The 27,435-nt window shown below is 40.1% G+C and overlaps 1 protein-coding gene across 8 annotated transcripts in view; it reads right to left on the bottom strand.

Moving 5' to 3' along the window:
* Positions 1 to 27,435, bottom strand: part of Fmn1 (formin 1) — a 380,313-nt gene that overhangs the window by 156,091 nt on the left and 196,787 nt on the right. For all 8 annotated transcript variants that reach the window (XM_052723123.1, XM_052723128.1, XM_052723124.1 and 5 more), the window contains one exon: positions 26,088 to 26,238. In XM_052723123.1, coding sequence (XP_052579083.1) covers positions 26,088 to 26,238 — 151 coding nt within the window. The remainder of the gene's footprint in view (positions 1 to 26,087; positions 26,239 to 27,435) is intronic.

Below are 27,435 nucleotides of genomic sequence, written 5' to 3'. Positions count from 1 at the left end.
ACACACATATATTTGATTATATCTTTTATTACTTATTATAGCTATTGTATAATTATAATAACTAATATGATAATACATACACACACACACACACATATATATATGAGAGAGAGTAAAAATGCGCTTTTCTGATTTTACTCTCCAGTTAACCAGCATTGGGAATGGGGGTTTTCCACAGTCTACACCTAAACATGCCCACATGTGTAGAGCTTATGGATATAATATGGAAGTGGCACACTGGAGTTGTAGTTCAGTGATGGAATGAGTACCTAGTATGAGCAAATGAGGTCCTGGGCTCACTAGTGAGAGAAGAAAGGCAAGTGTATGCTTTCATCTGTGCAGACTGTTTGTTTTTGTTTTATTTTGTCTTATTCTGCAACTTTTGTCCCAGTCCAGAAATACATCCCTGACAAATCCCATGTCCACAAGTATGTGATACTGTTTGTATCTTCTACTGAGGGATATTAGGACTTCCCCAAATGCTGCCAATTAAGAATGTTGTGATCACCACCAAAAGAAGGATCTTACCTATAGTCATGAGTCTGTCTTTTTATAGGATAGAATTACAGTTGTTCAAACAATATTCCCATTCTAAAATTTGATACGCATCACCAAATTGTTTTTAATAGGTGGAAGAAACTTACACTGTGACAAGTATTTGGCAGAATGATTGTCTTCCTGCCCCACTTATTCCTTTTATTACCAAGTAAAATCTATTATTCAAAAAAAAGGTAAAATGTTTTTCATTCTTTCAATCTACAATTTTACTGATGTAATAGTAAGATTAAAGATTTAGGTTATGGGCTGCATGTTCTTATGAACTATCTTCATATCCTTCTTGGTATGTTCTCTAATGACTAGATTTATTAGACTGGTATGCTACAAAGGAATTTAAATAAAGACATAGCTGAACTGGAGGAAGAAAGATTTTCCAAGAGACTGCCATAGAGAAAGACATTTTCTAAGGGAATATGAGGCCTGAGAATCACCCTTTACTATGCCCCAGTTCACTGCACCTTCAAGAGTCCAGACATACAGTTGGGGGCATTGAGCACTCCACTATTGTAAATTTTTCTCCATTAGTGGCTCCCTGTGGATTTGATATAATTGGCAATGTTTCTGCATTCTGAAGTCCTATAAGGTAAATGTGCCGCCTCATGCTAGGGGTGATTTCAGGGTCCTGGAAACAAAAACACATGGCTCAGCTAGCCCGACTCTCAGTTCTTAGCTGTGATGAAAACCCAGGGTCTCCTTACCAATTATATCTCCATGAACTGAGGAATCTGCCTTTCTAATTGAATAGCCAGAAGAAAACATGGAAGCAAAGAGACAAAGAAAGCAAACGGAAGAATGACAATTTCAAAGAGGCCTAGTCTTCGAATTATTTGGTTTTCTACCAATGGTCATTATTTTGTTTTAAAAGTAATTTTTAATAATTTTTAGGATCAATATAAAACTTCAAATAATCAGAACTCAATGTAACAGAAATTTCCCCTGTTTTTTTTTAATTGTGTCACATATATCATTAGTAACTAATTTCTAGGTAGACCAAAGAAAATATAAAGAATTCTTCTTGGAAGAGAAAGACCATAGAAGACAAGAAGATGAATGAGTATTAGATATTTGTTGCACCAAATTTACTGACTTATCTAGGATAGAGTAGGCTTGAAAGAAATCTAAAAATTGATTATACCTCCATATTTTCAGATTTAGTGAATATTCTAGACTGGTGATCATGATGATTACTGGAAAAATTAAGACTCCAAAGTTGTCTGAGATTGTCAGATATTAAATATCTTTTCATAGTAGTATGATGATTAATTTTAAATGTCAACTTTCCACAATTTAGAGTCAACTGAGAAAAGAGACTCAATGGGGAACTGTCTGGATCAGTTGATCTCAGGGAATGCCTGAGTAATTTTCTTTGTTGTTAACTGAAGTAGAAAGACCCAGTCTACTGTGGGCAGCACCATCACCTAGACAGGAGGTCTTAAACAGTATAAAACAGAAGGAAGCTGGCTGAGTGAATCAATCAGCATGGATACATTCATTTTTTCCTTGCTCTGGACTATGAATGTGGTGTGGCAAGTTTTCTCAAGTTCCTGTCTTTGTAACTTCTATGCAATAAGGGATTGTAACCTGGAACTGGAAGCCAAATAAACTCTTTCCTCCCCTAAGTTGCTTTTAGTCAGGATGTTTTATCACAGCAACAGAAATTAAACTAGGATAAGTATGAATTTAACTGTTACGTTAAAAAAAAATAACCACAGAATTCTAAATACAAAAGGTTGTATCAAACCAATTAGAAAATAAAAATCATTAAGACTAACTCATTCCATGTAGTAGTCTGGTTTCCATTACTCAAGCCTACTTTAAGCATTTTTTAAAGTTGTCTGCTCTAAAGAAACAATATAACAACCTAGAAAGAAGAAGGCTTAGAGTGACATCAGTAGTTCTCCCCTTCAGCTGCAGGCTGAGCCTTTGTGGTCCATTGGCCAGTTATGGGATCAGCATCATGATTAGGTGGAATAAGTTTGAAGTCAGAAGTCTGAAGACTAGCACTCTGTCTCTAGTCCTTGTTCATCAACTCATCCTTGTGCCAGGGTTGGACAGGCAGTGTGTCCAGAACAGTAGCTCTCACAATGTGCAAATTGATATGTGTGCTGCAAAGGATGGAAAGGTTATACACGCATGTGTGTATATGTATACACATCTCTGTCTGAAGGGAGTTCAAAGACTAGTTTAAACATATGGGGCTAGTGAGATAGCCTGATTGGCAATGTGATTGCTACACAAGCATGAGAACCAGAGTCCAAATACTCAGCACCCGTGTGAAAACCCAGGCATAGTAATATGTGCCTATAATCCTACCACTGGGTAGGTGGAGACAAGAGTATTCTGAGGGTTGCTGAAAATGAATTTATTTAGAGAAGGATTCTAAATGAGATGGCAGTTCTATAGTGTCTGGGAGACTCCAAAACAATTCTCAAAATGTTACCTTTTTCCTTCAACACGAGTCCAAATTCTGACCTTCAGAAAATCTCTCCATGGAGACCAGCAGAGAAATAAGGCTTGCGAACCAGGAGCCCCATGCTCAGACACTGTTGCCTCTGACTTAGATGGCTACCATGCTGGAGATGCTTCAAGGCTTTAGGACCCAAAGGCAGTGAGGGCTCTCATGATAGAGAAGGGCACAGGGTTGGTCCATCACCTTTCATTGCTGGACATGGGTAGGACCCCTGACTTTAACATTCTAAAGCTTCATCTGATGAGTCTCACGTTAACACTTTTCATGTTCATGCAGATCCAGTACACAGGAGGTATGTGTTAGCTCCCAGCTGGAATTTGTTCCATAGAGGTTCTCCAATAGCAGTGTCTAGTCCGGGTTGTATGGAAAAGTTCTTTCAGAAAGCACTTACTGGAGAATGTGAAGATTGATATAACTTTGTTTATCCAATGTGGACTCTATTGAACTAAAGAGTTTAGAATCATTTAAACCTTAACAATGAAGAAATCTGCAAATTTTGTCTAATTTATCCCTCTGGTGCTATATATTTAAGTATGGATCAGATTTTAGAATTGGTGTGCTTGAACAAAATTATGAAATTCTTATAATTGTATCCATACAAGGCACATGTATTTGTAGTCATTTTCTCATAAGTCAGAGCTTTATTTCCAATTAATACAAACTAAATTTTTAATCCCTTATGATACCCACTTTTCACTCTCTTGCACCTTTCTTGATTTGTCAGAATCCTCAGACTCACTCCCTACCAGAAGATGACTTTTGCTATGGAAGTATGTTACTTCATACCTGACTCAAATCCCTATGCTCCCATCTTGAATAACCTCTTACTCAATGCTGGCTGGGGAAGACAGACAACAGCTGGTCACAGTCCCCTGCACCAAGCTTGGGAAACCACACGGGCCTCTTAACAAGAGTTGCTTTATATCAAATGCTGAAGAATCGGTTTCTGAGGAATGTTAGCAAGCCCTCAGTTTATCTCAGTTCTATCTGGAGTCAGCAGAACTTGGCAGCACACAGCCTTCATCTTAGGTGTAATTCCAGTCGGGGGAGAATGAGATTTGGGAAGCACTCTAGTGACCTACAAGGCGACTGTGTGCAGGGGCAAATTCACAGGTTGCATTAAACCCTATTAGACATGCCGAGTTTAAGGTAGAACCTTTCCAGACTCCTGCCACATACCACAATTATGGCATGTCACACGTGCGCACTATTACAGTGCCTAGGGAACTCGAACGGAGAAAAGGCAAGCCCACTTTCCTTCCAGTGTTGGAACCTATGCTTGAGCCAGTATACACAATTGATATTTTTTACATATATGGATTAAAATGAAAAGCTGCCTCACTGAATAAGAATTAAGACAAAAATGAGAAGACAGACAGCTATACTGGAAAAACCACACCCTTGCCACCCCACTAGAAATGTCATGACAGATAGACTGAGAAAGAACTCTTGCCAAGTTCAGGGAGACTTTTACAGAAAATCTACAGAAAATCCATACATATTGCCAGCTTGCTGCCTGCACTTGGCAGACGAGGCCAAGAGTAAAAATAAAAATAGATGGTTCTGAATGGACCATGAAAGCTGGACTCAGTCTCGGATGAATGAGGAATGTGTCACAGCGACAAAACTCAGAGCCACGTAGACTCCTTCTCCCACGGAGTCTTGTCTTTGCTGAGATCATGAAGATTGATTCCTACAGTTACACATCTACTGGACACCAGACACATTCAAATCTGTAACAGATCCAGCAGACCATTTGTTCTTGGGCTTAGTTCACCGGCTTGAACCTTCTTAGTCTCAATCATGGGGGTTTTCTCACCCAGGAGGTCTCAATTATCACAGACCTGGAGGACAGGCCTCCTGTCCACTTAAATAGATAGGAGGGTAGACAGTGACTTTCACAGCAATGATGTATAGCACATACCCACATGTAGCATACTTTCAAGGATGTAGAATAAATAGGCACGTGGCTTGTCTAGGTTAGATTGGACAAAAGAGTGAAGGACATGCAGAAAATGAATAATTTGATTCTCCCAAAGTTAAACTTTCCAAAGGGGCAAACTCTTTTTTTAATGTAATGTGCTTCTGATTAGTTTGATGCTGGCTTTTACACATGCAATAACAGCCCAGATTTTATTCATATATATATATATATATATATATATATATATATATATATATATATATTCCTTTTAATTAGATATATGTATGTGTGTGTAGGGGGGTTATGCATATGGGTGCAGGAGCCAGAGTAGGCCATAGAAAAAGTTGGATCCTGAGAGCTGGAGCTTCAGGCAGATGTGAACCTAATGTGGGTGCTGAGAACCAAACTCAGGTCCTCTGAGAGAGCAGTGAGCACTCCTACCCACTGAGACATCCCTCAGACCCCAATCTCCATTTTTGTACTTTTGACTGGTGGTATCTTGCATTTATCTTCATATCTATGCTTGCAAATACTAATTCCTGGCAAAACTCTGGGTAGGAAGAGGTTGGTATTCACCTCTTCTGGTGACAAGTTAACTTGTCTCTGTGATTCACTGTGATCTTTACATTTCTCAGTCACAGGTTCCAAAACAAAATAAGCAATAGCTACAACAGTCATTACGGAAGTTTTGTGTTGTTTTTTGTTTGCTTTGAGATGTGGTCTAACTATGTCACCCATGCTGGTCTTGAACTTGTGATCATCTAGCCTCAGTATCCCAAGTGCTCACATTTACAGGCTTAAGCCAACATATCCAGCTGTCTTTATAATGGAGGCTTAAAGATAGGCACACTTTTCCATTCAAGAGGAAGAAACTGGGGCTAGGATGTAGCAGTGGTAGAGCACTTGTCTAGCCTGCATGTAGCCTTGGTTAAATCTCCAGTGTGGAGTGCATGGGGCAAAAGGGGAGGTGCTAGAGACACATCCAGTTTTATAGCTATGGCTTTTCTTGTGACTCTGTGTTGGTTAATTTTATGTCCACTTGATACAAGCTAGAGTCATCTGACAAGAGGGAACCCCAACTGAGAAAAATGACTCAATAAGGCTGGGCTGTAGGTAAGCTTGAAGAGTGTTTTCTTAATTAGTTATTAATATGGTATGTTCAGCCTATTATGGGTGGGGCCTTCCCTTGGCTGGTGGTCCTGGGTTCTATAAGAAAGCAGGCTGAGCAAGTCATGAGGAACAAGCCAGTAAGCAGCACCCTTTCATGACCTCTGCATCAGCTTCTCTTTACATGATCCTGGACTGTTTGTTTTGCCTTACTTCCTTTGATGCTCTGATTTCCTTTGATGACCAACAGTGATATAGAACTGTGGCTTGCTCTTCATCAGCCACAAAACTTCTGTAAATGACTATTGCATCCATCTCTTGTTTTGCTTTGGAACCCTGTGGCTGAGAAATATAAAGATTACACTGAATAAGACAAGCTAAACCGTCACCTTTAGTCTACAAAATTAACCATTTCCTCCCCAACTTGCTTTTGGTCATGGTGTTTCATCACAGTAATAGTAATCTTAACTAAGGCAGACCCCATCTGTCATTTCTCATATGGAAGTGAATGGAGATGGGACAGGTAAGCAACTACTTCTCCTGGCCAGTGGCAAGAGTGGATAGCAGCTGGAGAGAAGAGCTGGACCAGAACTGGCAGCCATATTGCTTTCTACCCTTAGAGACAATGAGTGCTTCCTTGGACACACAATTACTCCTAGGCAGGTGCCCAGGAAAATAAATGCAGACTCAGGTCTTGCCTCTCTGCTTTTCCATGTTCCACCCCCAGCCACTGGCATGGCACCAGAGAGCTAGCTGGCAGGCTCTATGGTGCCATATTATGAAATGTCAACTGACTTGGTGCAAACAAGCGCCAGCTGCTGATGGCCAGTGTAGCCCAGCATGCTCCTGGGCAGAGGCTTCTGTCAACTGGCCTGATAATGCCATTAAAATGAGCTTTCCACACGCAGCCTGATAATCCGCCCCATTAAATGTTTCAAGGGAAACTGAGCTTCCCTGTTCTGTCAGAATGTTAGGTCTGACTCTCTTCCATGGCCTTACTTTTGGGGACACATAAAATTGCCCAGATGAAGTTTACTTTAAGGATTTGGGCTCCTTACCAAGAAATGTGAAAAGGCAAATTGTCATCCTGTCCTGAGTCTGAGAACATATTTGGCAAACCCATCCCCACCCTGATGAGACTGAAAACCTCTTTTATTGGTTTAAAGGCTGGTGAATTCTGTCCTGCAAGCAAGCTCAGAGGAGGCCACAGCAGGTGAAGGCTGTGGCTGTGGTGGGGGAGCGGTGGGACAGGCAGGAGAAATTTCTGAAGGTTTTAGCACTTTTGTGTTATACAGAAAGAAAACCCCCAAACCAAATCGCATTTTTCCCCCTACTGATCATGAATCTTGAGAGAAGAAATGACCCAGAGAAATCACCGTGTGCAGGTAGCCCAATTTTCAATTTCTGCATTGAAGATTCACACGACAAGTTTTAAGTTGCCAGTTTGGGGCCATTTGTTAAGTTACCCTTGAACAGTCACAAGGCATGGTTTCCAATGCTCCTGGTGATGCTTATACTACTGGTCCATGGGCTGCACGTCAGTAGTGAGGTGACTGCAAATTAAAGTTGTATTTCCTGTAACTGAAGGTTGGAGTAGTGTTGAAATATATGTCTGCATGTTTATAAAGATTTATTTTCTTCCTTGTGTATGTGTATATCTGCATATGTGTATAGGCACGTGTGTGGGGATGCCCACTGAAGCCTAAAAAGGGAACTAAACATCCTGGAGCCAGAGTTGTAGGTGGTTGTGAGCTAAGGTGGGTGCTGGGAACTGAACTCCAGTCATCTGCAAAAGCAATATGTATTGTTAACCACTGAGTCATCTCTGTGGCCCCTGTATGTTTATAAATCCCTGATGATTGACGTGTCTTTTATGGTGATATTTTATTTGTATTAAAATGTTATTTGTATGTGAATAAATAAAGTTGCCCCGGGGGTCAGAGCTATTAGCAAGCCATAGGAAAGCCGGGCGGTGATGGCGTATGCTTGTAATCCCAGTACTTGATAGGCAGAGCTAGGTAGATCTCTGTGTGTTCAGGGATACAGCCAGCATTGGAGACACATGCCTTTAATCTCAATACCAACCATAGAAGACCTGGAGGTCTATACAGACAGGCAGTGACGAGGCGGTCATGTGGTTGGGTTTACAACCAATGAGAAGGCAGAACTGAAAGTCTTTATAAAGACTTTAACACAGGAAGTAGCTCTCTTTCGGAGAGGTAGGACCACTGCAGGAGGAAGGGTAAGGTTTTAGCTCTTAGCTCTGACCTCTTGGCTTTCTTCTTTGCATTGGTTCTGTGTTTCTTATTTAAGAAGACGGTTACATCTACAGTCTTTTTCTTCTTGTTTACTAGCTGGAAATACCTCCAGTGTCAGTCTCCATGGAATTACCTACATACTTAGTCAATAATGGTGGCAAAAAATCATATAAGGCAGATCCCAAGTACACAGACTACCATATTGCCCTCCTAAAAGCTCTGAGAACAAAGTTTGTATGATGTTTGGACTTCCTGTATCATCTCTATATAATCTCCCATCTAATAAGAAAACCTTGAACCCAGTCTTTTATATATCCTTGGTGGCTCAAACAGTGCTTTCGTTTCCCAAGTCTGAAGTGCTAGCTAGTCTCCTGAAAAGAGCATATGCTAGTAATTACTCCAAGCTGCTCAGAGATAATGGACAACAGAGAAGTTATTATCCTCAATGTCATCATATGTCTTTGATATGATAATCATTGAATTCAAGATATCAGAAATGATGGATGGCTTTTGATTTCAAGAATACCCAAGATGCAAATCACCTGGCTTGTCCAGACTCTGTCATGGCTGGTGAAGATCAACCCACAGTGAGCAGTCCAAGCTTCAGGACTGCCAGCCACTGGATGGTGACAGCTGATGCAGAACTCATAAGGAAATACTTCCTCCTTTGAAGATACCCGAGGTGACATCACAGCTTCCTTTTGCAGATTCACTTTACCTAGAGCAATTCTTGGAAGCCTTAACTGGCCATCACTGCTGGAACATACGCTACTCTGTTAATTCTGAGAAGCAGCCACTGACATGGGTATCACATTGCTTATTGGGGCAGAGTTTCTTTCAAACACATAAGATGATGATCCTGAGACATGTTAAAAGGGAAAGCTGGGGTAGTACTGTGTGAGCATGTGTGACTACTAGGACATTAGTGTGGATCCTAGAACAATGCCACTCTAATTGGTCTTTTGGTCCTTCTTACTATAGTACAGCAGGTAGAGGAAGGGAACGACTGTCACATGCCTGGTCAGTGTTCCTGTAAAAGGAGTGGGCCCCCTGATCTCTCTTTAGCACCAGTCCTGGAGCAGAGCTCCAATCTACTGACTCCAGAATCACAAATGTAAGCACCTTAAGATTTCTTCAAATGGACTAGTTTATAATAAGCACACAGTAGGTGATTTGTGTAGTCACCCAAGCATCTTGTGTCCTATCACTTGAAATATATCTCACCTTAAGAAACCCAAAAACCATCACAGTACCTTGGAACATGGCCCATCTGTCCTACTATATTTCATCTAAGACAGTCACATCTTCCATTTAATTATACATAGATAGCAATTATGAAACCATTTTCTAATTAGAATTTAATTTTGCTTTTATTCTTTTGAAAAAGTTATTTGCCACAAACACATAATCCTGTAAAATTTCTTAGTTTCTCTTAGTCTTGAACTTTAGAGTAATGTAATTTTTCTTTGGAGAATATTTTAATGAATGACTTATTTAAGAATCATCACTGTAGCTAGACATGGTGACACATGTTGGCTAGCTCAGCACTTGTGGAAGCTTGCTAGTTAGAGACCAACTCTGCTAAACACTGAGCTCCTAAACCAATCTGGAATAAATGCAAAAACAAAGACTAGAGAGAATCACTGGTGTGGGTGAAGGTACTCTATAGCTCATCTTTTTCAAAGCTGTGCAGTCTTCTACACTCTGAGTATACATGAGTTCATTTACACATTCTAGCATTGACGAATGAACACTGATGTTGTTTTTACATTTTTGTTTTGACAAAGGTTTCACAAACCTTTTTATGTATTCTTCTGGTAACAAATGTGTGAAAATCTGAACAGAGGGTGTACACAGGTTCTCATTAATTAGACAGAGCCACACTGCCTTTGAGCATAAGAAACATTTGAATGCTATCAGCTGTAAGTGGAGTTACTACTCTTCTTAGCTCTCCCAGCATTTAGGAACTAGATTTTTCATTTGTTTTCCAAGCCTATGGGTCCTCAATGGACCTCAGTTAAGTTTTGTTTTATATTTTCTGAATGCTGGTCATCTTCTCAAGTTTATTCATTCCATAAGTCTGGCCAAATGTATTATTTGTTTCGTGTATGCACCTGTGTCGGGGTGTACACATGCAGGGGCACATTTGTGCTGGTCAGAGGACAACACATGGAACTCGGCTCTTGCCTTCCACTGTGAAGGTTCCAGGAATAAAAACAGGTTTTCAGGCTTGGTGTCAAGTACCTTTACCTGATGAACCTTTTCGCTGCTCATACCCTTTAGCACCTCTCTATTGGAAATGGATTTTTTTCAGTCATCTATAAGAATCCTATATACACTTTAGAATATGTTAATTTGTTTGTATGCATTTCAGATATGCTTTCCAAGCTTGTGGCTTAATTTTCACACTCTGCAGAATTTATTCATGAGCAAGCATTCTTTATTAATGTGATCATCTTTCCTCTTTTGATATTTCCTTTATCTGTTCCATGTGATGCCAGGAGACATGGGTCTATATTCTCATTCTAACCCTGATAGTTCTATATTTTTTTTCATTAAGGGAGGCTGGGCTTCATTTTATTTCCTTTCACACAATATATATTCATCTTTTAAAATATTTTTTTCAGTAGTTGATTTTGCCCATGGATTTGAGATACCATATTTCTCATAGACATGTTCTTACATATGCTCAGTCTTCTCCTCTTTCAGTCCATCTTTCCTCTTGCATTGATTACAAGCTTTCTATGCTATCCTACTAAATCCCAAATTATTTTTCTTGATAAAAAGTAAATGGGGATCTTCCACTCAGTTTTTAATTTTATTTATTTATTTGAGTTTCTTGTTTGTTTTGAATTTTTGTCTCCTAAATAAACTTTAGAGTTAAATCCTTAAATACCAAATAATCCTATTTGTTTTGACCGGAGTACTTAGAAGCTCTGAATCCACTTGGGTAGCTGACGTAATGCCTGTCTTCATTATGACAATATGCCTTTCTCCTTTTGTTTAGAGCTACTTAAATGCTTTCAATAAAGATAATATTTTCTATATTAATTATGAGTGCTTGGATTTATCCTGAGGTAGTTAATGTTTCTATAATAGTATTTTTACAACTAGAATTCCAAGCTCCTTATTGCTAATATATAAAAGTACAATTGGTTATAAGACAACATTATATCTAACATGCAATCATATTCTCTTATGTTTATGTTGAATTCAACAGAAAGGGGATTTCTTCACAGAAAATCACATCTATAAACAATACTGTTTCCTCTCTCTCTCTCTCTCTCTCTCTCTCTCTCTCTCTCTCTCTCTCTCTCTTGTTTTGTTTTTTTGAGACAGAGTTTCTCTGTGTATTCCTGACTATCCTGTAGACCAGACTGGGCCCAATCTCACAGAGATCCACCTGCTTCTGCCTCCCGAGTGCTGAGATTAAAGGCATGGGCCACCACTGCCTGGCTCACTGTTACATTTCTATCTTTGCAACATGGTTTGTTTATCATTCCTTTGGCTGACCACACTGGCATGGATCTCTACCACAACCATAAACAAAAGCAGTAGACATAGGTGTTCAAAAAGAAAGCTTTAAAATTCTCACCAAATATGCCTTTATCTTGTGCCTTTTTAATAAACACTTAGTTCAACAGTAACCATATTCTCTTCCATTCATAGTGAAGCTATAAAATTTCATTGTACGCCGGGCGGTGGTGGCACACGCCTTTAATCCCAGCACTCGGGAGGCAGAGCCAGGCGGATCTCTGTGAGTTCGAGGCCAGCCTGGGCTACCAAGTGAGTTCCAGGAGAGGCGCAAAGCTACACAGAGAAACCCTGTCTCGAAAAACAAAAAACAAAAAACAAAACAAAACAAAAAAAAAAAAAAATTTCATTGTAAATCATAATGACATTTAAACAAATATTTTGGCATCATCTTTTCTGATAATCATATTGTTTTTCTTCCCTTATTCTGTTAATAACCCACTAATTTATGAAAGCATTTTATAATTTGAATCAAATTTTCCTTTCTGAAACAAGTCACTTTAATCATCCAACAGTTTCTATACTATGCTGCATTCTGTTTTTTGATATTCTGGCTAGGGCTTCTGCTTCTACCTTTGTGGTTTTCCCTGTATCTGACCTGTGTGTTCTTGTCTGGTAGTGTCATCAAGGACACGGATGCTATCAATGACATTAACATGATACTCCATTCCCTGAAACACTGTGTCTAGGGGAAGTTGGGAGCAATAAAGCCATCTGGCCTTGGCCCATGCTCTGTGTGATGATTTGAAGCTACTAATCTAATTTCCTTAATATTTATAGAGCCATCCAGGTGCCTTATTTCTTCTCGGCTGTTCTGATAGTTGATATTTTTCTAGGGAGTTACTTCGTGTTATTTCATTTACTGGCAGGGATTGGCCGGTCATCTGCCACATATCCCTCTGCATCAGGAATGACCTGTACTCTTATTTCCCAATACTTGTTACTTGTTCATTGTGTTCAATTGTGCCGAGTTTTTGAATACTGTTACAGTTTTCAATTAAACTGTTGTCTGTATTGATTTTCTGAGCTGTGCTTAGATTTCCTAAAAATTTCCATTCTTATCTCATTTTAAATGTACAGAGCTTACTCCTATGAGCCTGTAACTTGCAAAAAACAGCTTTCCATTGTTAACTTAAAATTTCCTTCTTATTCCTTTGAGTTTTGTTTGTTTGTTTTGTTCTAGCTATTAATTTTGGATGCCTCACTTTTTAAAAAAATCTTTATTTTATTGAATTTAAATATTCACAACCATACATTTCAATTTCAACTTTAAATTTTCATACCTGGAATTTTTAACTTTTTGTAATAACTATTCTCCAAATTCTATTATAATTATTTTCTTAAACCATGAATACTACTAATGATTACTATTTTTGAAAATGTAAGCGTTTTTTTATATTGACATGTGTAAATAGTTGTTTTTGTTGTTGAATGAATAAATGAATGAATGAATGAATAATTTCTAACATTATCTTACTCTTACAGAAGGATGCGGGCTATGTGGGAAAGCCCTTATCTTTGTAGAGAGTTGCAATGTTCTTCTTTACGGTTTCTAAAATTGCTTCAAAACAAAGCTTTGATATGCCAGGCATAGTGTTGCAACACCTAAATTCCAGAACTTCAGAGGCTGAGCAAGAAACCTAAGCCAGTCTGAATGACAGCCTGCCTCAAAACCCTGCAACAACACCACCAACAACAAAATAAACAAACAAAAAACCTGCTTCTTTTTTTTTTTTTTTACACACATGTATAAATATGGCAGTTAATTTGTTGTACTTCTTAATAGAGAACTTAGCCTAGGAAAGCATCACATTTAAGGATCTCACCATCCCCTAAGTCAGCCGTTTTACTTATATGTTTGCATTAGTTGTTTATAAGCCACAGTGGTCTACAAAGACTGAAGGAGGCCAGGTCATGTTACCTGCCAAACCCTGGCTATGTTACACTGTTCCATAGATGTGGGCTACCATGACGGCCAACTAAAAAGAGTGCCAAGAAGCAGAGGCACATTTTGTTATCTTATGTTCTATTCCCTGGTTTTCTTTTGGCATTGAGGGTATTCATCATTCATCTTACAGCATCTGACTGAAGTTCCTTCACTTTAATTGCATAGCTGTGCCCCAGCAGGGCCCACAAAAACACAAAGATAGAGCAAAATGTATTTCTGCTAAGCCAACGAGGGCCCAAGAATGTGAGTGAGAAGTGAAACAACTGGTTATAACTCAACCTTCTGCTATCCTCTGGGATGATATTAAAGAGGTTATTGTTGTTGTTGTTGTTTTTCCTGGTGATCCTGGCAATACAGTGGAAACAGCGAACATTTTATGCAGACAACTCTACAGATGAGCCTTAGGAAGGTGAAAGACTTACCCTTTGTAAGAAAAGAACAGATGTTTCCCAAGCCCCTCAAGCCTCCTTATACTCTACCTCCATTCCTAGTCTATTCACATCTCTTATCATATTGGGCTTGCTAGAGAAAGCACATGGTTTCACACATGTAATTCGGGCCTCTTCTATAGCCTTGCCATTGACTTCCTGTTGCTTTGAGCAGACATGGTGATCTCAGTTTATAGGTGAGAATCCTGTGTACTGATCCACGTTCTACTTCCTTCTCCAAGCATATTCAATCTTAGAGGCCCATGGCTTCCATAGGTGGCAATTCAATGGCTACGCCCTTACAAGGCTAGTTTCATATAAACATCAGAAGGCCTAGTTTCTCCAGTGTCTTACTAATGCCTTCTAAACATAGTATGCTGCAGGCATTTCACCGCTACATTTTGAATCACATTCTTCCCTAAGCAATCATCTCAATGTCTCAGTTTTTCCATTAGTAAGATGATTAGAGTACAGAGTGATCTATTTATAATAAGCCCCAGCTTAAGCACTGTGGCTTTTCTTTGGCCTCATTTTAAATGCATCTCTCTTTGTTAATTAATGTGCCTTATCCCAGAGTTGCAAGTCACAAAAATGTTCCTGAGTTGGCCAGGGAGGAGGAGAACCACACCCCAGGTGGAAGCTCCAACCGTCCTCAGAATTGATGAGAATGCAATAGTCATGTGAAGAGCAATGCTTAAGAGCTGGGTTCCAGGCTTGTCTTAGGCCAGTGGTTCTCAAGCTTCCTAATGCTGCAACCCTTTAATACAGTTCCTCATGTTGTGATGACCCTCCCCCCAACCATAATGTCCATTGCTCCTTCATAATTGTAATTTTGTTGCTGTTATGAATCTTAATGTAAATGTCTGCAGGATTTTTGATATGCAACCCCTGTGAAAGGGTCGTTTGACCCCTAAAAGAGTCACAACCCACAGGCTGAGAACCACTACCTTAGACTAAGGAAGGTGACAGAGTCTCCAGGAGAGTAAAGAACAATGCTAACTAGATGGGACTGAAACCCTGGGACTTGGTCCCTATTGCTTTTAAGCCTCCCTTCTCACCTAGGAATATTTTGCACATGCAAAACACCTTAATGTGACTTAGTAAGGCACCTGGCAGAAAAGTTAATTAATGAAGATGAAAACACTAAAACTCAGGTTATTTAGTAACCAGGGCCTGGAGCCAGATCCCAATTAAACCACTGTTGTGGTAAAGGAAGGGATCAAAATGCCCAATAGGTTCCATCTGGCTGCTTCTCGGGGTTAGCACAGCGCCTCATGGCCTTGTCAAATTAGCCTTTCAACCTCCTTCCCAGTGCAGGGAGGATCTGAAGTGGTTCTCCAGGGGACCTGGGCAACTCAGGGGCTCCAGCACACCTTGAGAGGGGCTGGCAAGGAAGGAATCCCGCTGGAAGCAAGCGTGACTCACTGGTAGCCCAATCTTCTTTGTCATTCATTTCACAGGAGGGCCCCTAAACCTCCAATCCCATTTGTACCCCACTGAGGAGATCTGATAACGGTCTTGGCAGAACTGAGGCTTTTCAAACTTCTGGCAGGGGCCTCACTGACCCATAACATGGCTGTACACATGATTTCTTCTCATACTGTCTTTGTAAATTGACCATGGCTAACCTTGCAGTTCTAATCAGATCAATCAGAATAACATTTCTCTAGCTGCTGCTCACTGGCAGCCTCCTGGGCTGAAGCGTGACTCAGAGTCAGCCTTGGATACCAAAGGCGGATTTTGGAGTTTCCAGTGGTCTCAGGTTTCTTTTGCTTTTATCACAGTTGGTGAGCTTTGTAAGGTCCGTGTTTACAGCCATGCAAATTAGCCTCAGCTGGAGAGAACTCAGGTCGGGCCTAAATGAAATCACGCACTGGGTCAAAGGTATTTTATCAAAAATTACAAGTGTGGCCACAATACTGGGGTTAAACCAGACTCCCTTAGGAAGTAAACCGACAGCTTTGTCTGGTGGAACTTGAACTCTTGGCCTCTGGAACCTGAAGTCTTCTAAGGAATGGTGGGAAGATGAAGGGCCAGGCCAGCCTAGTGGAGGCAGGCCAAGCACTTTTTGGATATAAGGACAGTTGTGATGAAGGGATATCACATTTTTAGAGGAAGAAATGTGCTTGCAAGCTTGGTTTGCAGTATAATTTCTGTCATTCATTGGTTGGGCAAGTCTCAGATTGACTGACTGTACACACACACTCAGTTTCAAAAACGTCTTCGAGACAAGGTGTGCACATGCAGCTAAGTCCTGACGTTTTGTACCTGGAAAGAGTTGTTTAAAACTTCCTCTTCAGATGCTATGCCACTTACCAAAGCTAAATGATACAAGAAGCAACCCCTAGTTAGTTGCCTCTGGCTCCAAATCTACATTGTGATTTTCCAAAGATTGCCAATTGTTATCTCAGTACCTAAAGGAACTTTATTTAAAAATGATTCTGTTAAAACGAGGGGGTTATTAAAATCACAGTTACTCCCTGAGGCCCATGTACCTGTGATTCATACAACACGACATAAGCTTTAAGGCAGTTGAGTTTGCAGAATGCTCCAGGAGTGCTGAGATGTTGGTTCCTGTGGGATTCCCTTGTCTGGCTGCCCTCTCACACAGAAAGTCAAATTAAAGCTGGTGGATGTTAAGTGTTCTCATCTGCAGAGCAACCATCTGAGCCTCGGAGTCCCTCAAATTGAAGGTCATCTATTGACAGACAAACAACTGTCCCACAGACTTCAAAGGCTTCATCCAGGATTTGATTCTTGGTTGGGGTCAGTCAGAACTACAGAGCATGAACACTGGCAGTAAGCCAGTGCTACTTTCACTGTACAATGACTGGAAATAAGATTCAGACTTTGCCAATGAAGTCAACATTGTAGTTACATTTAGATGAATGCATTGGTTTTCATGGAACTAAGAACACAGCCCTGAGCTGCCTATACATGGTCTGCTACTTATGAGCTGTGTGATGCTAGGCTGTGTGATACCCAACCCCTCTGTACTCTAGTTTCCTAATTGGCAAAATGGGAGTAATGCTGGTAATCATCTTCCTGAGCCCTTGTGGAATTAACTAAGTTAATATATACCAAGCAATTAAACTATTTAAAAAAAAAAAAACTCCTAGCATTACTACTACTACTAGTAAAAGCTTCCATGGTCATCCTTACTTGGAGAATACCCCCCAAATCCAAAATTATTGAGTCTTCTTCTGATCATAATGAGCATTTGCCTCAGGGTAGGGGAGGACAGTCTGTGCATGTGAAAAGGTAATTGTCACCTTCACATACGCTGGTGTGTGCCCTGCAGAGCATTTTCAAGTTTAGTGTGAAGCATCCACATGACCTGGGGTTGTAACTTGAGTACATGTGTAGGATCTTTCTTAATACTTTTCCATCCTCAATACACTTCTCCTTTAGATCTGGAAATTGGAAGAATCGCTGCCACCATCATATCGTAGCACAGCCACTCAGCCCCATCCCTTCTCCAGCTCCAGTCACTGCTACCATCTTAGAATCTTGGGATAAATGAATGAGGTGCCAGGTTACTTTAAAAAAACAACCCAGTGTATTTAACTGGTTTTCTCCTACTATAACTTCAGGTATCTAATTACACCTTGTACTTTTAAATTAGTGATCCTAAAGTGTATATTCAAATAACTCTTCTCTGTCTTTATAGAGATATGGTAGAGAGGGGGGTAGGTTCTAGAATTAGTCCAAAGGAGCCGAATAAACTGTAGTCATTCATTCCATGATCTGCAACTCTGCTTAGGGACAGCTTTTACTCTGCTGACACAAGCTTTTCTAATATGCACTTGGCTCAGAGAACTTGGGATAATATGATGTGAAATTTGGCCTCCTGGGCTTCCATTGCTCTCTGGACTAGGCAAGACTTAGCTGTGACTCTCATTCTAAGGTGCCCTCTTGTGGCTTTTGGGAGGTAATGACTGTTCTGATGACAATCAAACTGGCCTGAGTTATGAACCCAGATTAAATTATTCTTTTAACAGCCAAGCTTAAAAACAGAGCTGAACTCCCAGGACAATACTTAAATTTGATATTCTGAAAGAAACACCGATATCCATACATAAGTTTTACCCACTTTTTAAAAATAAGCTGGTAAAATAGATGTGCAAGCCAACTTCGGGGGTCATCTCAATTCTAAATAAAACCCATAGTAATGTTCTGCTGGTGCCTGTATGGGAGAAACTCTCACTTCCTTTGGGTAAATCTGACTAGTTGGGGGTCTGTTGACTGCATAAGAGAAAAAGCATTGATTATTCCAGGTCTACTCCGGGGTCTGGGTAAAGCACTAATATTCCCAGAATGTAGATTTGTACAATCAACACATGGGCATTCTTGACACAATAACTCAACACATTTACCAAACACAGGAGAAATGTTAAAGATGTGCCAACTTATCCTTACCCCAAGGGGCGAAATAATGCACATACCTTTCCAAGGCAGCACAGAGAAATTATCTTTGTTACAAAAGCTGAAGTAATATAAACTTGGAAGGGCAGCAGGTTATAAAAACCCTATAAATTTATGTACAGGCTTCCAAGCAATGCTCTCTTTTCACCCTTCTCCCCTCCCTACTACAATGAGACACAAAGTCTGGGATTTGAGCATTGGAAGCCTCAATCCTCGCCAAAGTGACCAAATTACAATCAATGCTGAAGGATTTTGGCACCAGAAAGTTTCAACAGAATATCATCTGCTAAGCCATCACAGCCCATCTCCCCTAAAAGGGCTCAGAGAAAGTGGCCAGTATCTCATTAATTCCTAAGAAATATCCACTAAGGAGACAGAGGGAGGAGGAGGCTTTCATACATCTCACAAGAGGAAATGAACAGAGATGACTCATAATTCAAAGTCAGATCAGCGCATCTCAAGAGCAGAAGGATATTGGCGGGTCTCGAAGATGTTCTGTCAGGCAAGTTTAGAAAATAACTGGGAAGCTTATCAAAAATTAGTGACCTCTTTCACAGAGGCCAAGAGAAAGAGCCCCTGGCAATAGAGACAGATACTTGGAGCCCTGTCAAGGCACTGACCTTCTTGCTCGGGAACAAATGTAACTTAGGGAGAGTGTAAACATGGACGCACTAATAGGGTAAACACTTATTTTACAGTGCAAGAAAGAGAACGTAAGCCAACCTGAGATGAAGTACTAGCTGTTGGAATGTGTCATTACAGGAAGTTGTGGAATGTGTCTATAAATAATGGAAAACAAGAATGGTCCGGAGACGTTCTAGATTCTTTTTAGGCTTTTTTTTTTTTTTTTAACAAAACAAAACACAGTCTCATGTAGCCCAGCATAGCCCAGAATTTATGATCCTCTTGCTTCAGCTTCCCAGGTGCCAGGATTACAAGTGTGTGTCAACACACTTGGCAATGTTTTCTTCCCAAAGCTTTGACATGACAGCAGTTTACAAAACAAGAGATTGACATAAAGCTCTGAGAATGTCTACATGTATTTTCATAATTACAATTTCCTTTTATTCCCATAACAGTCATGTTAAGAAGTTGAGATTCTCAATTTTATAGAGAAAAGGTTGATGTGGGAAGGTAGTTCGCTCTGACTAGAGGAATAATAAAGACTGTATCGAGGGGCGGGAAGACTGTGTCAAGTGGTGGGGATATTGTCAATTGTTGTGTTCTGTGCTCTTGTTCTCAATTTGGTTCCTGCTGTGTCTGTAGTGGCTGATGGGCCTGATGTGAGGACGAGGATGGCAATAACCTGAGTATACAAAGTGTCTTGCCTAGGATTTTTTTTTGTTAATTCGTAAAATGCAATGGATTGCCTCAAGGGAAACAACACACATGAAATCTATGTATTTCTTTGCACTAATTGTACACAAGGCACATATTTTTCTCAGGAGTTTGAATCCCCACCCCCCACCCCCAGTAGAATACTAAAAAACACTTTGGATAATCTCACAATGAAAGCAACAGTTTAGACTTCATCAGGTGTAACTGTGTCTTGGCTCTTGTAGTAATCAATGGCTATTCCTGTTCATCAACTTCAATTCAGTCATCTCAGTGAAAACTGTGACTATCAACAGTGTGGTGAATTAAAAGAGGAATCACAGACATATGCTGAAGATCTTGTGGCTACTCTCCAATGCTCATCATCAACATCTTCCCAGTTAGAGAAGTTCAAAGCCCTATAAGTCACTTCAGTCTTGGTTTCTATGTCATGATGAGAGAATGGAACTACACCAGGAGTGGGTTTCCTTTTCATTCTTAGACTGCTTGTTGTAGAACAAGATTCCTGCTCAGTTTGAGAATTCACGTATGTCTTAATGTAAGACAGGATCAACATTGGGAAATGTAAACATTGTTATAAAGCTTGACATTAGAAGTTCTCACCTGAGTTCAGCAGACTGAACAATAAAGCCCATCATTTCTGAGGCACACATGTAGAACACTCTGCTCTATTTCAGAGATCTGTACATTTCTGCCTGGATGTTGGCTCAGCCCCTCCTTCTAAAATTCAGAGAGCAGGATACTTCAATATCCAACACACACGGTTCTTCCTCTAGTTCAGGGATTAGAAAAAGACCTATTTGACAAGTGTTCTTGTGGTCTCCTCATATGGGAACCATCTCATGATGCTGCTGAAGGATTTGGCCCCCGAAGCCGAAAGTCCTCTAAAAAACTACTTTCATCTTCACTTCAGGAGAAAAGAAAACAAACATCGGAATCTAGAAGGGATCCATCTTGACATTTGAAATCTGGCCACAGGCATGGAGGCTGAGCGGGCTCAAAGGGGCAAGTTTGCAATTTTCTGGCATTGATTTAGCTTTTTACTTTCTTTACAACTTAAAACCTCAGCTTAAGGTAGGCCACAAAGTTCACTGAAAACTCCAAACACCACCCCTCCTGGGAAGCCCACTGGACCCAGAGTTTTTGGCTCCATTTGCAGTGAACCCTCAAACACAGCATGCATGCATGTAGATTCTGTGGGGTGATGGAACCTCACCAAGGAGCAAGCCTGAAGAGTTCAAAGGAAGCACATCCCTTCTTCAGACAATGCAACAAAACAAAGAATCGAGGACAAATTGCCTTAATTGAAATCAACTGTTGGATAGGCACACAATTAGGAGATAAGAAACTAGAATGAATGACCAAATGTTAACATATTTGAAAACAAATATTCACTTACAAAAACAGAAATAATTCATTTTAGGAAGAAACAACATGTTACCAAAACATCCAGAGAGAAACAAAACAGAGCAATACAATTGAAGAAGAAATGGAGAACACAGAAGAATTTAATATGATATTGCATAAGACAATACTTGGGAAGTTTCTGGTTAGTTAGAGAAGCTTTGTTGGTAGAGATAAACTGAGGGCATCTTTAGAGTGTAGAGATTTTCCTTTTGCCTTTCTTATAGTGATAGATGGCATCTAAAAAGCCAGTCGTCCCCCCCCACGCAACCCCCCCCCCCCCACATTCACTCATTCCATCCACAAGACTAGCTTTCCTGGAATCCACTTCATGGTTGGTCAGTGACTTCTTGCCTAGTACTGCTCTTACAGAAGAATTTCAGTTGTTCCATGTAACATGTACTCTTAAAAGATTCACTCTGTGACTAGAGAGATGGATCAGTGGTTAAGAGCACTTGCTGCTCTTCCATTGAGCTTGAGTTTGATTCCTAGAACCATGTTGAACAGCCCACACCTGCTTTAACTCTAGCTCCAGGGATCCAAGGCCCTCTTCCAGCCTCCAGAGGTACAGACATTCATACACACACACACACACACACACACACACACACACACACACACACACACACACAAAAAAAAAAAAAAATACATACGCATGTACACAATTAAAAGTTAAAAAGAGTAAAGATTCATTACCATATCTAATTAATGGGATCACATTTTTCTCATGATAAAATACTTCTGGTGTACTTAGAGGATGAAAATTGCTGATCATGGTTTTAGGCCCATGGGAAAATTTAATTTGGATCACAAAACTACAATCAGGAACTTCTGGTTTGTCTTCTGTAAGATGCCCATTTCATGATGTAACATAGTTATGTTTGTAGCAGCACAGGGAGTATGAACTGACACATGAAACCCACCACATAATTTAAGAAGGAAGTACAGATGGCAGTAACACCATCTGATACACACTTGAAACTTTTTCAGATCCCCATAGATTTTACAGCACCCTGGTCAAGTAGATTTGGTATTGATAATCATATCAATAGGAAATATGAGAAAGACAACCACTCCCTCCAAGTTCACAAAGCAAATTGGCAACTGAACCAGGGCTCACTGAGTCCTTAGCACCATTCTGCTGTTAACCAAACATGAATACAAAGGGACTGTGGCAATGGTGGTGACCATAGCAAGCTATCACGGAATGTGGAGAGCAGCCATCATAGAATGTGAGCTGATCACATACCACAGACTATGGACAATATGAGCTCAATTCATTATCACAGAAGGGCATAATGTATGGCTCTTGCATTAGTCAGCTTTCATGCACAACAACAAGATACCTGAGAATTCCTGAAGCAAATAACTTAGAAAGAGAAAAGGCATATTTTTACCCATTATTCTGTATGTTCTATGTCAAAATCTAGTGTTTCTTTTGCTTCAGGCTTTCTGCAAAAGCACCATATCAGGACAGGAGAACATGACAGACCCAACTGCTCTGCCCACTTCATGAGCTGGAAGTGAGGAGAAACTAAGAGCCTATAATCCTATGAGGGTATGTCCCCCGTGATTTAAGAACCTTCTATAGGGCTCTGTATCTCAAAGGTTCTAGTAGTACCATCCTGGAAACCAAAGCTTTGCCAAATGGGTCTTTGGGGGACTTACTAAACCATAACAGATGTTATCTTGTGCTATGGCTAAGGGATTAGGAGAGAGCAAGGGCTGACACCTTTCTTTGCGTCGAGGTGTTTAACTGAGGTCATATTGGGCCTCATATCTGCCTGATTGCTGGATGATGGTAAAGTTGTTCTGTAGCTGCAAGTTTTCCTGTGTACCACCTGGCCTGCAGTCGTGACAAATCTCTCACTTACAGTCTCACAGCCTTTTATAAAATATTCACACAGAGGCTTAATATTATTTATAACTGCTTGGCTATTAGCTCAAGCTTATTACTGACTAGCTCTTCTTACACTTAAATTAACCCATAATTATTATCTATATTTAGCCACATGGCTTGGTGCCTTTTCTCAGTTCTACCTTCACATCTTGCTTCCTCTGTGTCTGACTGGCGACTCCTCACTCAACCCTTCCTCATCTGCTTGTCCTGCCTATACTTCCTGCCTGGCTACTGGCCAATCAGCATTTTATTTATCAACCAATCAGAACAACACACATTCACAGCATAGAGAACAACATTCCACAGTACTTCCCCTTTTCTGTCTAATCAAAAGGGAAATTTTTAAATTTAACATAATAAAATTACATATAACAACAGTTATCCAGCAAGAATTATTGTTACAATATCTAGTTTTTGTATTTGACAAAATTAAAGAAAATATTCTATTTATCCTGTATTTGTGAGTTTAATGTTTCATATCTAATTTATCTTTTATAATAACCAAGGAAAATTATAACTGTCTGGTCTTCAACTACATGAAAGACTCCAGGAGGATATATTATTACTTAAGTAAACAGGAAGAGCATTGTAAGCTCAGTTGGTAGAGCATGAGACTCTTAATCTCAGGGTTATGGGTCCGTGCCCCATCCAGCAGCATGTAGCCCAGAAACTTTTTTTTTTGTATTAATAAAAGCTAAATCCACCACACAGTGTGCTGCATGGCTTGGAAACACCACTGTGTATTGTGGTGGGAATCTGCCATGCTGTAGGTCAAACCTATATGTCACAAATCTGCCATACTGTAGCTCAAGACTGCAGGTCTCAGCGTCTCTGTATCACACCTTTCCTGAGAGACACAGCTAGGAAACAGCTCTTGGATCCATTTTAGAACCCCTTTTTAAAGCTTTCTCAGGGTTTGGGTGGAAATTCTTGCCCCATGTTGGGTGCCATTTGTAGTCAGAAGTTGTCCTGTGTCCCACCCAGTCCGCAGCCACTCAGACCCAAGTAAACACACAGAGGCTTATATAAATTAAAACTGTTTGGCCATTAGCTCAAGCTTACTACTGACTAGCTCTTACACTTAAATTAACCCATAATTATTATCTATGTTTAGCCACATGGCTTGGTGCCTTTTCTCAGTTCTGCCTTCACATCTTGCTTCCTCTGTGTCTGGCTGGCGACTCCTCACTCAGCCTTCCTCTTCCCAGAATTCTCCTCATCTGCTTGTCCTGCCTATACTTCCTGCCTGGCTACTGGCCAATCAGCATTTTATTTATCAACCAATCAGAGCAACACACATTCACAGCATACAGAATGACATTCCACAGATCTGTTCTACAGATGACTAGTGGCTTTTGGTTTTTAAATCCTCATGCTTTTACACAGACGTCATCTTCTCAATGGGACTTGCCTTGAAAACCCCATTTAAAACTGCAGGCCCCACCCACACCTTGCCTATGCTGATCCCCTCACCTTGCTTTACTGTAGGATTGCCAAAATTTGCTTGTATTAATGACTGTTAAACTCCACAGGGCAACAACCATTTGGGGGTTGTTTTTTCTCCCTCTTACACATTGCTAATATTTACAAAGAGCCGTCCAAAAGAACTTACTGTGTTACCATATTTAGTAGCTACTGAAGAAAAATAGCTAGTGTAAAGGACTGAACATTCCATTGTTTGTTATTATTCAAATGGCTACATGTTATCACATTCTAGCACATACTTAGAACATTGCCCTGTACCAGAGAGTCTAATAAATTGGTTCTATGAATGAATTTATTGATGAGATAAAATTGCATGTATATATACATATTTATGTATGCATGAGTGAGTGCACATGCATTTGGAAGTCAGAGGCTGATAATGGGTGTCTTCTTCAATTACTCTATTCCCTATTTTTTGAGACAGAGTCTCCTGTGGAACCTAGACTTCACTCTACTGACTGGGTAGCAAGCCCCACAGATCCTCTTATCTTTGTCTTTCCAGTGCCAATATTAGAGGCACTCACTCTACACCTGTCTTTTTTGAACCCCTGGGGATCAAAATCAGGTCTTCACGTTTATTGGCAAGGCACTTTACCAAGTGAGCAATTACCGCAGTCCTATGAGATCTATTTTTTGGGTGGAATACAAACTACTTTCACTAACAGCAATTTAAAGACATTTTTAAAATAGAATTAATGACTATAGTTGTGCTGGCTAGTTTTATGTCAACTTGTTACAAGCTAGGTTCATTGGAGTAAAAGGAATTTCAATTGAGAAAATGCCTCCATAAGATCCGACTGTAGGCAAGTCTATAGGGCATTTTCTTAATCAGGGATTGATATAGGAGAGCCTAGCTCATTATGGGTGAGGTCACCCCAGGGTAGCAGCCCTGGGTTCTATAAGAAAGCAGGTTGAGCAAGCCATGAGGGGCGAATGAGTAAGCAACACTGCTCCATGGCCTCTGCATCAGCTCCTGTCTCTAGGTTCCTGCCCTGTTTCAGTTCCTGTCCCAACTTCTTTAATGATAAACAGTGACAAGGAAGCATAGGCCTAGTAAAATCTTTCCTCCACCAGTTTCTTTGGTCATGGTGTTTCATCACAGCAATAGTAACCCTAACCAAGAAAAACAATAGTTCAGAATAAAATTTGAAAATTCAGAAGATAAAAACAAAACAGCAAGCCCAGGTTTCTTAAACTAACTGGATCCTTCTGCCATCTAAGACTTAGATCATTTTCTGGGACAAGAGCAACAACAAGCAGGATGTAGTGAATTTCCATGTGCCTATGATTACAATAATGATCTCACAGTACCTTTTTGACTTTGTTCTTCTTCTCGTAGGTCTCTGACAGGGGTTTTTTCTTCTGTTGAGTTGTGTCTTTGGAGAATAAATATTCAAATTCACTGGTGTCCTTAATATGAGGTTCTTCTAAGGAGTCCCATAAAGTTGGTGTGGCATCTTGGCTTGAAAGAGAAAGCATCAAGTTAACTGTAGGAAACAAAGCAGGAAATAGTATAATATGTTGAAATTTTTCTCTAGTACCCTTTTTAAAATGTGTAAAACCCTGGTAAAGCTCAGATAAAAGCTTTTCATATCACACATTTTAGAAGTCAAAATATGTAACAGGATATTTGAACCTACATCTTCACATAAAGATCCAAAAAACATGATGGTCATTAGTTCAGTCAAGAGTGCTAGAGAAGGCCCTTAGGACTAGAATTCCTGTGGGTGAGGTTTGGTTCCTCTCTCAGCTGTGGCATCTCCAGAAGCCAAAAATAACATTACAGGGAGGCAGAAGGGATAATCAATTCTATACATGGGCAAGGTCATCCTTTTAAAAAAATGTATATGCATATATGCAAGAGATATGTATGTGGGGAAGGATATGCATGCCATGGCATGCATGTGCACGTCAGAGGACAATTTCAGTTCTCTCCTTCCACCACTCAGAACCCGGGGATCAAATTCAAGTCACCAGGCTTGGCTGCAAGTATCCTACCCCCACAGAGTCATTTCACAGGCCCAAAGTCATTCTTTAAAGGATTGAAAATGGAACAGTAAGGTAGAGATGTGCCCCCTCTGAGGATTTTAAATACAGTTTTCAGGACTGAGTCAGGTCAGCTCAGTCCAGAGACTTAATATGTGACTAGTCAGCTGCTCATTTGATACATTGGGTTTATAGGATCCCACCAGAGACAACATTGCCACACAAAACCATATAATTCTGCCATGCATCAGCCCCCCATGGGGATTCCAACTAAAGCATCCATGGGGATTTTGTATTTTATTTTCCAGAAATAGGCTGTTATGAAGCAATGAGCAGGCAGCTGCTGGAAATCAAGTATATCAGAAGCACCTCGAAGAGCTGGGGTATGTGGGCCTCTCTAGAGTCTCCCTCATTTGGAATGTGTGTGCCATTTGCTTTCTGCACATTGGTGGCATTGAAATGCTTTCTCAAGTTATTATTAATGCCACAGAAACAAACAATAAATTTCTTCTATATTGATTTTTCAAATACATGAGCATGGCATGCATAATCCATAACACTTAACAGTATTTACCTTTGTTTCAATATATATTTTTGTTTCAATTAAAACTCAAAATAAAGCTACCTTTATATAATATACGACATAGACTACTTTGCATATAATAAACATATT

The sequence above is a fragment of the Peromyscus californicus genome, unplaced genomic scaffold, assembly GCF_007827085.1.
Source record: "Peromyscus californicus insignis strain IS unplaced genomic scaffold, ASM782708v3 Scaffold_7__1_contigs__length_154581171, whole genome shotgun sequence".
In the NCBI taxonomy this organism is placed as follows: domain Eukaryota; kingdom Metazoa; phylum Chordata; class Mammalia; order Rodentia; family Cricetidae; genus Peromyscus; species Peromyscus californicus.
Note: the sequence above shows the minus strand (reverse complement) of the source record. Positions and strands in the feature narration are given on the sequence as shown.